The sequence below is a fragment of the Salvelinus sp. IW2-2015 genome, linkage group LG28 (genome assembly GCF_002910315.2).
Source record: "Salvelinus sp. IW2-2015 linkage group LG28, ASM291031v2, whole genome shotgun sequence".
NCBI lineage: Eukaryota > Metazoa > Chordata > Actinopteri > Salmoniformes > Salmonidae > Salvelinus > Salvelinus sp. IW2-2015.
In genome coordinates this window covers 13,740,833-13,754,681 of record NC_036868.1, presented here as the reverse complement: position 1 = coordinate 13,754,681, position 13,849 = coordinate 13,740,833, and the positions used below count along the sequence as shown (strand labels likewise).

Below are 13,849 nucleotides of genomic sequence, written 5' to 3'. Positions count from 1 at the left end.
TCACAATAGCCTACAGTACACGTTGAGATTAAAAAAAGTAAGTGCAGACTATGTGCAATCTATATCTCAAGCACACCCCTAAAGAGTGAATATGGGCGACTGATACAAAAAAGAGCTCTGGGTAGTGGGCACGTCATGATTAGGCAGGCTACCATACCACGAACTTCGTCTCGCATGCTTTCTCATCGAACAGCTACACTTTCTGCCAACGCCTCTTGAAATGATCGACGCTTCCCTCATCCATTTCCATTGCTCACAGCGCATCCTCTACCAATAACCGCGGTCGGAGGCGCAGCCTCTCGTTGTGGGAGGTTCATTGCATGGTCCTCTGCTCTGAATGGGAGTGGAGAGGGATGCAGGAGGATTCGTAAACTTCACAGGACCCGTGGAATATTTTGAATTTGCCCCTATCTGCGAACTGTGGTTTTATTCTTAGTGATTCAATCACAGCCCGGTGAATGAAAGACTGAGAGATTGAAGCTTGACGCACCGTATCACTTTGGTGTAAATTTGACGCTTGGTCGTTGGAAGATGCTGTGCTGGGCTCCAGACTGTTGATGCGCTTGTCGTTTAGGTGACACAGACACTTAACTTTACGGACTGTGTATCATTTATCTGCTATGTAATTGGGAGCAAGTGGATGTACATGGGATCCATACAATTACGATCAGGTGGATGTATTCAACTGTCACGCATGATTTACGCGAATTTATAGAGATTGAGAAAAAAATAAAAAAATAAAAATAACCCTGAATTAAATCTCAGCAGTAATTCGTGCACGGTATGCAAGTGTGCCTTGTTGATCGGACGGAGCTGGGTAGACAATCATGGACTGTCATCAGACGAAGAACATGCCAATGCATTGTAGGTTCCACAATCGCAACGATTGGAATTGACATAGCCAGTCTGTAAGAGCGCCGGGGAAGTATGGAGAGACAGGTCTAGATTCACTCATTCGGATTCACCCGTTGAGAGCGAACTTTGGAAACTAAAGTGTTCTCCATGGAAACTTTTATGCAGGATTTCGACACACTCAAAGATGACAGCCTGAGCAAACCGTTGTAAACACCACTATAGAATTGCATGAATACAGAAAATATAGGTAGGCCTATATAAGTAAGTCTTATGGGGGTGGGGGGTCCCTTATGGAAATAAGACTACACTAAGAATAATAACAATAAAAAAATACGTTTTAGCGGAGCCTCCCATATGGGAAAATGACCTCTATCGCAAGTGATGACATGTTCTTCAAGAAGTGCGAGGCAGAGGCCCTTGAGAATGAAAGAACAGTGTTTTTGCATGAGTTCGCTGGGATATGTTGACGTAAACGTAGGCAACCACATTATAGGTAAGGAAAAAGGTTACTTTGCATCGGATGGCTTCCAATGCATCTCCAATTTCGTTGACTCTTATCCTCACAAAAATGCATTATTTTTTGTTAATTAAGTGTCCCAAAAGCTATTCGGATAATTTAGGATGCTGTATTTACGTCGTGTTTATCAACTGTTCATCCTGGTGAGAGGGAATCAATCAACGCTGGAAGTTTCAAAAACAGAAAGTAGTCTACCACAGGTGTTCAGTACAAAAAGGTAGGACACATGTTTTCCCAGATACATGACTTAATTCAATAAACGTTTGGTTTTTCTTCAATGGGATTGGTGATTGAATGGAATTGGTGACTAGTGATCTATATTAATTTATTCTTACTTTTGCGGATGGGTGGGAAATTGTCTGAAAGAGATTACTTTGGTGTTGAGTAATTRATTCTAATCAGAAAGATGAATATTGATTGGTTTCAAAACATGCAGCAAACACTGTCAGTGATACCAATGCATCTCTTGTCTCTGCATGTATATTGTCCAGCTGTAGTGTGATTAYCAGGCACTCTGTTCTATCCTGTGCACACAGTGACTCAGACCAGCAGCATGCTTACCTGTGGATAAGAGTGATCCCCGTGGGTTGAGTGTGGACCCCCACGTTCTCCCTGCTCCTTCTCCTGCCTTGGTTCCCATCACCTTCAGCCCTACTGTCCACATGCAGGCCAAGAAGAGGTACCTGCTCGTGTCTCTAGGGGCCTGTCTTCTTCTGGTTGCCTACTTGTGGGGACTGCAGATTGGGGAGTTCCATCACCAAGACCACCACCAGCAACTCTACAGAGTCGCCCAGAGCCCCGGCCTGCCCAGACAGCGTTGGCCTGAGTGGACCCACCCGCTCAACACCTACCTGGAGGACGGAGAGCAGGAGGAGGACAGCCCTCTGCTCCACCACCAGCACACSTCTCCCMGGGAGAGRCGGGAGRTCCGYAACAACATCTACAAGAGCAGGAGGTGCCGCATGGACACATGCTTCGACTTCAGCCGCTGCCAGAGGGGGTTCAAGGTGTACGTCTACCCCCTGCTGAAGGGTGAGACGGTGTCTGAGAGCTACCAGAAGATCCTGACAGCTGTCGAGGATTCCCGGTTCCAYACCACAGACGTCAACGAGGCCTGTCTGTTTGTGCTGGGCATTGACACTCTGGACCGGGACCAGCTGTCAAGCCAGTACATTCACAATGTCAAGGCTAGAATACAGAGCCTCCCTACATGGAATGACGGAAGGAATCACCTCATATTCAACCTTTACTCTGGCACCTGGCCAGCTTACACAGAGGAACTGGGCTTTGATATTGGCCAGGCCATTTTAGCCAAAGCCAGCATTGATATGGATAACTTTAGGCCACACTTTGATGTGTCCATTCCTTTGTTTTCAAAAGACCATTCTCAAAAAGGAGGGGACAAGGGTTATTTGACACTCAACAATGTCCCTCCATCAAGGAAATATTTACTGGTTTTCAAAGGGAAGAGATATCTGACGGGTATTGGTTCAGAAACCAGGAATGCTTTGTATCACATTCACAATGGGGAAGATATCATTCTTTTGACCACCTGCAAGCATGGGAAGGACTGGGAAAAGCATAAGGACGCAAGATGCGACAGGGACAATGAAGAATACTCAAAGTAAGTTCCCCTCTTATGTCCTTTTGCTGGTTCAGGGTCTTGTCGGGGMTAATTACTAAAAGTGAGTGACATATTTCACAACGGTATGTTTTTCACTCTACAGCACAGGATGTACAGACAGTCTGACACAACATATCAATGGGTTAATCCCTATTTCAGTAAGACACTCTTAGCACTGTGACTATCATCATACTGCAGATGTTCATCCATGTTAGTTGGATTATCCTGACAACATTTGCATCTAGTTGTACTTTCATATTTGCTACAGTATCGATCTACCAATATTTTGGAGCAACGGGGAAAAAGCAGCTTCGGTGGTACAGGTTAGGTTGGCTGTGATCTTTGCCTGATTTTTATAGATGCTTTAGAATACCCATGAGAGTACTGCTAGTCTGCTATATAGTCCAACATGTTCTTTAGTCCTGCAGCCTGAATAAAAGCACAGTGACTAAACACTTGAGAGATCTGAGTGCAAAAAATCCCTCACCACAGGGCAGCTCCGTAACAGCTGACAATTAAATTATTTTTTCAGCAGTTGAGCAAAAAGTTATAGACTTTCATTGGATTGCAAATTTAYTGGCCTTGCTTGAATCAAAGCATAAAGAAGTTGTTACTCTTTTTAAAGCACATGCCTCAGTAAAGTTACTGAAGCATTTGCACCCAAACAAAATGTACATAATCCAGTAATCCCATACGGAACCATGTGACAGTTTAAATTTGCCTCATTTAACCTGGAACCACATGGGAAGCATTGACTGCCATTGTATCGGACTCTCCTGATTTGTTTTGTATGGCTGGGTTTTCCCCCACTTCCCATTGTTGCAGGATGGGCATGTTTGTGCAGTGAAGACCATGTCATCACTGGTAATGCTCAGTCTTACGTACGTTTTCAACTTGCATTCCAGCCCTTACAGTTATTTCAGTGCCTGGCTCGCCCTCATTGGTTATTAGTATGAATGAATGTCCCACAGATGTTTTTAGAATGGTCAGATAGTTGGAGTGTGGAACACATCCTGTGAAGGCTTTTAGGGGKTTTTGTTACAGTTCTCGGTCTGTGGCAAATCACATCACAAATTTTGTTTGATCAGACCAATAACATCAACATCTTTAAAATGTCTTGAAGCTCACAGAGAGAAAAATTTAACAGCACTGTTTGAAGAAAAACCGATGTGGCTTATAGTAGAATTCCAAAAKATTTGATTACCAAAGATATCAAATGACTCTCTCTGACAGTGACAAGAAAGTAAACAATATTTTGTACATTCATTCCGATGCAGTGTGGGCAAACAAGGTCCACACCTGAAGATACTCTGTGTGAATAAAATGGAAGGGGATTTCAAAGCCTCAGTCAGAACAGTCAATAATTGGCCTTCAATTTAATTAAACCGGGGCTGAGGGATAGAGGAAGATCACACCCCATGCTGGACAGCATGGATTGAAGTCAGATGATTTAACTGTACCATGATAACGTCCCCCAGAACCCAGCACAACAGAACCATGTGTCTCACAGTCACATAACTGACGATGACACGATGTCCCTATTTAACATGGTAGACTGTTATTTCATTACCAAAATGGTGTAGAAGCAGTCATCAAAGCCTTTGTCTCAGAAGACAGTCAGATTTCTTTGTCCGGTCCTTGTTCTTTTCCACCTGAGGAGAGTGAGATCCTGCTGATGAGATGTATTGATGTAAATTACAGTTTCTCACTGTTGGGTGCTTTCTGCAGATCTATCACCAGCCATGAAAGGAACAATCRTTTTATAGTGCTTTAATTGCAGACTACATTTAACCTGTTGTTTCCCAGCCTCGCTGGCAGACAAAGGACACATGATATTTAATTACTGAAGCACTATAGACTAGTTCTTGCTTTTATGGTAACTACATGTTACATGAAAAACCTGTTGATTGTCTGATATTACGTTTGCCATTTTATTCATTTTCACACACTSTTATTCAGAGAGACTTACAGTTAGTGCATTCATCTTAGTGAGCATTTTTTTCACCGCGATCAGCATTTACCCATTTTCTTTTTTACATCACTGGTTATGACCAGTCATGCCTTGCTTCTTTATAAATGCATTGGATCATTAGTCCTTTAAGCCTAACTACAAAGCTGCAAAGACTTATGGGTTTAGAAGATATCTGGGTGACTTGCTAGACTTTCTGACAATAAGGTCTAGACTGGGGTACACATATGATCTGAGACATGTTGTATAGGTGCTTCCTCAACCCTGCACATCCACGTACAAATTAGACAAATGGATCAAACACATCGAAGGTAGTTAGAAGATTAAGTGATTGACAATCACCTTCTACCTCAGCTGATAATGTCAGCTGGGAAAAAGGCTGGGAATTGATTAATACTTGCTCGACAAAAACCAATGAGAGTATGAAAAGACCTGGATTGTTCTGTGCTGTAGAATTGGTAAATGCTTTTGAATTTTCTTTCAAGTGGATGTGTTACCATCTTGACTAACTGGAWTTGAAATGGTTCAGTTGTGAGGTTGTATCTTTGACGTTGATAATGTGGAGCAGCAGTTGTGCACTGGTGCAGTTAATTCCAGCCAGACAACGCAGGTACGGTTTTGGACATGCTTTTGTTTGTATCTTGCATATGTCTAGAAACCCTGCCAACATTCAAACAATGCAGCGACATCTGCTGACACAGAGACATAGATTTGGTGGGTGAACAATGTCATATGTTTTCTCTAGAAGATTTTCATTTTCTTCTGCCATATTAAGTGTTGTTGCCATGTTGCACTTGCAATCCTAGTTGCCTGACTCGTATCTGATACCTCGCCTGGACTCCAAATAAGTAATAGAGGAATGGGACTTGACTCAATCACAAGTTCTTGTTTTTTCTCCCTCTTTCCCATCTGGACTTGTGCATCATAGAAACCTAGCGCCGGGCATCAAATGAAATGTGCCAAAGGTGTGGGTCACTCATGATTGATACCATCCATCTTCACGGGGCTGGGGGTGGGGGGGGTTGGTTGGAGCAAAAAAGCCATAAAGCACTGGCTAGTGGCAATATCAGTTGTGATATGAATAAATGTTTTCCTGAGATATCTTGACACGCTTGAAAGAAAAGAGCTCTGGTATTGGACTTATTTTTCTTGTATGGCTGTGGATTGGATAATTACTTTTATTTTTGACTTGATGATATAAAGCATTTATGTTGTGATTGGCAAATGACATTGGCAAGTTTCTACAATTAGAGATGGCAACACTAACACTTAATACCATATGTGTGTAATTTAATGCAAACTAATAACATGTTAGGTCATTCCAATTCCTACTTATGGCAGTCTGAAGCACTATCCACTTGACACTTGTCAAGYCATGACGTTGATAAAATGCACTAACAATAGTGTAATTTCAGAGCCATTTTCTAGATGTTTACAAAAGCAAACAAGCTATGTACTTTGATCCTAAACTACTCAAGGCACACAAATTGTATGCTTTCATGTCTAAAGTAGATCTAAATTAAGAGGCCAAGCATCATACTCACTGTAGTTAAGCTAATTTGATTACATTTGCGTACCTCTGAGAGCTGTTGACCTGCATGTGTGTGTGTGCACGAGCTTGCTCGGTGTTTGTGTGTATGAGTCACAGATTCACCCCGGCCATTCTAGCTTCTCTCAAAGGCTCAGCCTCTCAGCATCTTACCCTGGAAGAGGTGAGATCTATATAGAATCACCACCCTCACTAAAACAACCCTTTGTGTCAAGGGCGGTTATAAGTTATACTTATGCATCCCTTCATGGGTATTGTGATTTGTAAGTCGAATGGGGGGGTAGAAATGGGGGAAGGTATCATGGGGGGATATGATGTGGCAAATATTACTATGATTGGGGATTTATCTATAAATGGGTGGCAAACACAGGAGAAGTTTCTAAGCTAAATAATAGCCCTGGAAAGAGGCAACCATCAGGTACCATAGTTACAATCTGATGCCACGTTCAAAACAACTGGGAACTSGGAAATCTCTGACTTCAGTCTGTTCAAGACAACTGGGAACTCTGGGGGGGACTAGCTCTGACTGKCAAAAATCATTTTGAACGGTCATCCAACTCGGAATTTTAACTCAAGAACTCAGGCATCTTTCTAGAGCTCCGACCTGAAGATCACTGACGTCATGATTTGACCTCGTAGTCTTGAGAGCACCATAGTCAGTAGCGTGAACCATCCTTCACCTTGTTTTGTTATAACATCTTTAGTCTGATAGACGCTTACGTGACAACCAGAATGCATTGTATGATGTCAACAAACATGGCRCCACACATAGCTGGCAAATAGCTTAGGATTAGCTCATCATAATCAGTACAACCTTCAAAAAAGTATTTTACACACATCATGTGTCCATTACAATCTATGCAATAATCGGAATGCATGATTTGTCAACAGAACTTTAAAACTTGAATAAAACATAGCTCAACTTGAATAAAATTGAGCTCGGGTGCATCCTGTATCCATTCATCACCCTTGAGATGTTTCTAAAACTTGATTGGAGCAAAATTCAATTGATTGGACATGATTTGGAAAGGCACGTACCTGTCTATATAAGGTCCCACAGTTGACAGTGCATGTCAGAGCAAAAACCAAGCCATGAGGTCAAAGGAATTGTCCAAGACAGGATTGTGTCGAGGCATAGATCTGGGGAAGRGTACCAAAAAACATCTGCAGCATTGAAGGTCCCCAAGAGCACAGTGGCCTCCATCATTCTTAAATGGAAGAAGTTTGGAAGCACCAAGACTCTTCCTAGAGCTACCAGCCCRGCCAAACTGAGCAATCGGGGGAGAAGGGCCTTGGTCAGGGAGGTGACCAAAAACCCGATGGTCACTCTGACAGAGCTCCAGAAGTCCTCTGTGGAGATGGGAGAACCTTCCAGAAGGACAACCATCTCTGCAGCACTCCACCAATCAGGCCTTTATGGTKGAGTGGCCAGACAGAAGCCACTCCTCAGTAAAAGGCACATAACAACACRCTTGGAGTTTTCCAAAAGACACCTAAAGGACTCTCAGACCATGAGAAACAAAATTCTCTGGCCTGATGAGAACAAGATTGAACTCTTTGGCCTGAATGCCAAGCGTCACATCTGGAGGAAACCTGGCACCATTCCTAAGGTGAAGCATTTTGGTGGCAGCATCATGCTGTGGGAATGTTTTTCAGTGGCAGGGACTGGGAGACTAGTCAGGATTGAGGGAAAGATGGATGGAGCAAAGTACAGAGATCCTTGATGAAAACCTGCTCCAGAGCGCTCAGGACCTCATACTGGGGCGAAGGTTCACTTTCCATCAGGACAACGACCCTAAGCACACAGCCAAGACCACGCAGGAGTGGCTTCAGGACAAGTTTTTGAATGTCCTTGAGTGGCCCAGCCAGAGCCCGGACTTTAACCTGATCGAACATCTCTGGARAGACCTAAAAATAGCTATGCAGCTACGCTCCCCATCCAACCTGACAGAGCTTGAGAGGATCTGCAGAGAAGAATGGGAGAAACTCCCCAAATACAGGTGTGCCAAGCTTGTACTGTCATACCCAAGAAGACTCGAAGCTGTAATCACTGCCAAAGGTGCTTCAACAAAGTACTGAGTAAAGGGTCTGAATACTTATGTAAATGTGAGAGTTCAGTTTGTTATTTTTAATACATTTGCAAAAAAAAATTACCTCTTTTTGCTTTGTCATTATGGGTTATTTTGTTTAGATTGATGAGGGGGGAAAAACAATTTAATCCATTTTAGAATAAGACTATAATGTAACAAAATGTGGAAAAAGCCAAGGGGTCTGAATACTTTCCGAATGCTACAGTAGAAACAACAACACGATATGCAGAAAATAAGGCACTTACTTTGATAGGAACGCAAACATGTTCAGAGTTATTATTTGTAAGGAAAACAACAATGAAGGCAATGCGGGTGCCAGCCAGAAAATGTGCCAGGGGKGAAAAGTTTATGCAAGGCCTGTCCTGACTAGAGTTGCGCAAATGTCTGCATACTTGATCTGGGGAAACACTGGCGAAGTGCTTKGGCTCTCGTCGAAGAGAGAAGTTTGTCTGGCTCAGTAAAGCCTCAAACGTATATTGTCCGCAAAAGTGAATTGGGCTAATTCTTATCTGAATTAATGAGGCAGAATTCAAACTGTTAGAATAACATTTGAAATTCTTAAGTTCAAACAGGGTTAACTAGGGTTAACTTTCCTGTTGCGTAACAATCACACTTTGGAACAAGGCGTGCATTCTGACACCACACGCATAAAAAAACTCATGCTGTCTGTTAGAGATATTTGGAACTCATGGTGAAAAAGTTAATAGTTAAAAGATATCTAGCTGGCAAACATTTAGTTGTGAATTCCATACTGTAACTAGATCACCTGGCGTGTGCTGCACAACAGTGAGTGATTCACAAGTCTCTAGTTTCTCATCGTTGTGTGTTTGTAAACAAACACAATGTGACACGTGACTGGGTACTATCATAGGCTTCATAGGAATGTGACCGGTAAAATTAAGAATGCATTGTTCTTTATCTCCTAAAGTATTGCACAAGTTGACTGCAGATATTTACTTAAAAAGTAGCCACAAATATTCACATTTATTAAAAAACTTCAAAGAAATTGTTTCAATAGTATTGACGGTATTAAATCCATCCCGTGACCAAGCCTAGATCACAATTGAGTAATGTGATTCGGGTGTTGACGGTAGTATCAACTTCACTTGTATTCTAATGGCAGTAAGGGTGATTTTATATTATTATTATACAACGGATGGGTCTAATCCTGAATGCTGATTGGTTAAATCCGCATTCCAGCTCGTGTCTTTAACACAAGTTACCATTTGCTAAATCTGACGTTTTAAATGCCTATTTACTCTGTTCCATCTGACTACGCAATCCACTGTCTCATCAGCCCAGCCAGGCACTTTATACATTTAATARTCTCCACTATTAAAAGCTACTAGACATTATCTCACATTTCTTTTAGACTAACATTTCGTTTTCAACAGCAGAGATTTGTATAAACCTTGCTGTCTGTCTCGCCAACGTTTGCAACACTGTTGCAATATTCAAATTCGATCTCCAGCTGTCCCATAGTAATGAATCTGTCGGGAGTCGGGGCGAGAGACAGGCAGGCAGCTTTTCTCAGCCAGTCGAAATTATGAATCAGCTGGCATAATTTTTATKGATATATACAAAGAAATGTCAATTGACAAAAGGTAAAATGAAAAAAAAAATCWATTGACAAAAGGTAAAGTGCCGCTAGTTTGCAGTCTTTCCAGCTTCASTTTGAAGTGATTGTGTTAGCTGTGTTTTTAGCTAGCTCCTCGGAACAACATTGTCCTGATGAGTKAGCAAATTGTCTATGCCAGGCGAAATCGYGCCTCATTAGCTCATTGTTATGGATGTMTCCAAATAAATGTCACTACAAAACAACAGCTTAAACAAATGCAAATGTGGCTACTTTGCTCTTATTCTGGCTGCACTTTTTGATGTGACTGTAAGTTAGCCATAGTTGGAACGTTGCCAGCCAGTTTGGCGATGGAACATTTAGAACGAACGTCTGGGTCGCGTCCATAGATACAGAACAAAAAGACTGAACGACTGGGTCTCTAGCAACCGAACCGATAGAACGAACGACCAGCCGGCTTGGGTACTAACCCTAGATTTGTATCGGGACTATATCTTGTGGAAGAATGAAATGGTATGAAAATATGTCAATCATTATTTGAATTTGTTGGTAACCCGTTGTATAAAAGTGATCATGCCTTCGAAGTCGGTGTTTGGAGGATATGTTGGCACGGTTTGCCAGCCCTCAACTTCGACTCTGGCCTAACAACACCCGTCCCATTTATTTATTATTGTCAATACTGCTAATGGTGAAGATTGCAGGTGAATATTGGTAGAATCTTGGGAAGATGCTTATACCTGTTAGATTATTSTTTTTGTGGGTATTTCTTTTCACATATGTATTATTCTTGTAACTTTTTAATGACCTTTATGATGTATTATTGTTAGCACTATTAATATTACTAGATATTAGCATCATTAGCATTATGTTCCAAGTTTTTGCTGCTATATAGGTATGTTTTTGTTTAGGTCCTATTGGCTACAGTACTCCTTAAGTTATTTTCTCTGTCTCTCTTCATTTTTCATTTCTATGTTTGTTTGTTTTTTCTTTTTTTCTTATTTTATCTCTGATATTTGGCTAATTCTCAATTAGGATGCACCTCTCGTGGACCGATAGGATATTTGGCTGGGCACTTGAGGGGTGGCAGCATTGAATCAGGTTTTCATGGTACGGTCCGCATTGCTTTCTGGGCTATGCCAATTGGCGGTTGAAGATGAGCTTAGGACGCTAAAGGTGCTTCATGGGTGAGGAGGTGGTCCTTCTGGCAGTGGTGTAAAGTACTTAAGTAAAAATACTTTAAAGTACTACTTAAATCGTTTCTTGGGGGGGGTGTATCTGTACTTTTGCTTTACTATTTATATTTTTGACGACTTTTACTACACTACATTCCTAAAGAAAATAATGTACTTTTTAGTCCATACTTTTCCCTTGATACCCAAAAGTACTCATTACATTTTGAATGCTTAGCAGGACAGAAATGGTCCAATTCACACACTTATCAAGAAAACATCGCTGGTGATCCCTACTGCCTCTGATCTGGCGGAATCTCTAAACACATGCTTTGTTTGTAAATGATGTGTTAGCGTGCGCCCCTTGGCTATCTGTAAATTTGAAAAACAAGAACATCTGTCCGTCTGGTTTGCTTAATATAAGGAATTTGGAATKATTTACTTTTACTTTTGATACTTTAGTATATTTAAAACCAAATACTTTTAGACTTTTACTTAAGTAGTATTTTACTGGATGACATTCACTTTTACTTGAGTCATTTTCTATTAAGGTATCTTTACATTTACTCAAGTATGACATTTGGGCTTTTTTTTATCTCCTGGTGTATAGCCAGTTATAATTGGAATGGTTTAGCAGATCATAAAAAAGACGCTTAATCTTTACCTGGCTAAAAGAGAAAGAATATCAAATTTACTGTTTACAGGAAGCTCACTCTATAACTACAGATGAAGTTGTATGGAAAAAAGACTTGGAGGTAGAAATGTATTTCTGTCATGKGCAAATCCATTCTAAAGGGGTAATGATATTAATTAACAACAGTTTTGATCCGAATGTGCAAACTGTCTAAACTGAACCGCAAGGAAGGTGGATCCTTTTAAATATGCCATTGGAATATAAACAGTTTTGGCTCATATGGTCCAAATAATGTTGATCCACACTTCTTTAAAAATATTTATAACAATTTATCGAGCTCACAAGCAACATACGATCCTATAAGTATGGTGCGAGATTATAACAGAGTTTTAAGTACTTCAATGGACCGTAAAAGAAATCACACTACAAACTATCAAACTATTGCTCTTAAGGAGATCACAACTATCATGGACACTTTAGAACTAGTGGATATATGGATGTTTAAATACCCTTACTTAGTGAGATGTACAATTATTGATAGGAGACAGAATGGTGGATGGTGGACACAGGTGGACACAGGAGGACTCCAATCAATTTGTAGAAACATCTCAAGGATGATCAATGGAAACAGGATGTACCTGAGCTTAATTTCGAGTCTCATAGCAAGGGGTCTGAATACTTATGCAAATAAGCTATTTWTTTTWTTWTTTTTTATTAATTAGCAGAAATGTGTAAACCTGTTTTCACTTTGTCATTATGGGGTATTGTGTGTAGATTGATGAGGAAAGAAATGTATTTAATCCATTTTAGAATAAGGCTGTAATATGGAAGAAGTCAAGGGGTCTGACTTTTGAAGATGGCGCCGAAGAACATGGCTGATGTTTTACATTCTTCCAATCAATTGTGCTATTCAGTTAGTTTTTTTGCGTTTTGTGAAACTTATTTTTTAACTTATTGTGTACATAATGTTGCTGCTACCATCTCTTATGACCGAGAAGAACCTCTGGACATCAGAACTGCGATTACTCATCGCGGAATGGAAGAAACTTTTTCCTTTAACGAGTCTGACGAGAAGGATATCCTGGTTTCACTGGAACAGGCCCAGATCCACGCTTTTTGCGTGAAGAAAATACGCAGGAAAAGGGGCCGCAGATCAGGCAGCCTTCTGAGAATCCATAGGCGAGCAAGTAAACTCCCACTGCCATCCATTCTTCTTGCTAACGTGCAATCATTGGAAAATAAAATTGATGACCTACGATTAAGATTATCCTACCAACAGGACATCAAAAACTGTAACATCTTATGTTTCACCGAGACGTGGCTGAACGACGGTGCAGACAATATAGAGCTAGAGGAATTTTCCATGCACCGGCAGAACAGAAACGCTACCTCTGGCAAGACGAGGGGTGGGGGTGTATATCGATTTGTCAATAACAGCTGGTGCACTATGTCTAATATTAAACAACTATCGAGGTATTGCTCGCCTGAGGTACAGTACAGCTAACAGTACAGCTAACTTATGATAACCTGTAGACCACACTATCTACCAAGAGAGTTCTTGTCTATATTATTCGTAGCCGTCTATTTACCACCACAGAACAAAGCTGCCACTAAGGCCGCTCTCAACCAACCATGTAAGGCCATAAGCAAAGAAGAAAATGCTCACACAGAAGTGGCGCTCCTAGTGGCCGGGGACTTTAATACAGGCAAACTTAAATCAGTTTTACCAAATCTTTACCAGCATGTCACATGTGCAACCAGAGGAAAAAAGATCCTAGACCACCTTTACTCCACACACAGAGATGCATTAAAAGCTCTACCCCACCCTATATTTGGCAAATCTGACCATAATTCTATCCTCCTGAT

At 41.2% G+C, this 13,849-nt stretch overlaps 1 protein-coding gene across 1 annotated transcript in view; it reads left to right on the top strand.

Moving 5' to 3' along the window:
* Nucleotides 1–283: 283 nt before the first annotated feature.
* The window catches only part of LOC111954432 (exostosin-1-like), a 313,392-nt gene continuing 299,826 nt past the window's right edge, over nt 284–13,849 (top strand). Inside the window, exons 1-2 of the mRNA XM_023974172.2 lie at nt 284–1,589; nt 1,909–2,996. Of these exons, the coding sequence (XP_023829940.1) occupies nt 2,035–2,996 (962 nt within the window). The 5' untranslated portion in view covers nt 284–1,589; nt 1,909–2,034. The remainder of the gene's footprint in view (nt 1,590–1,908; nt 2,997–13,849) is intronic.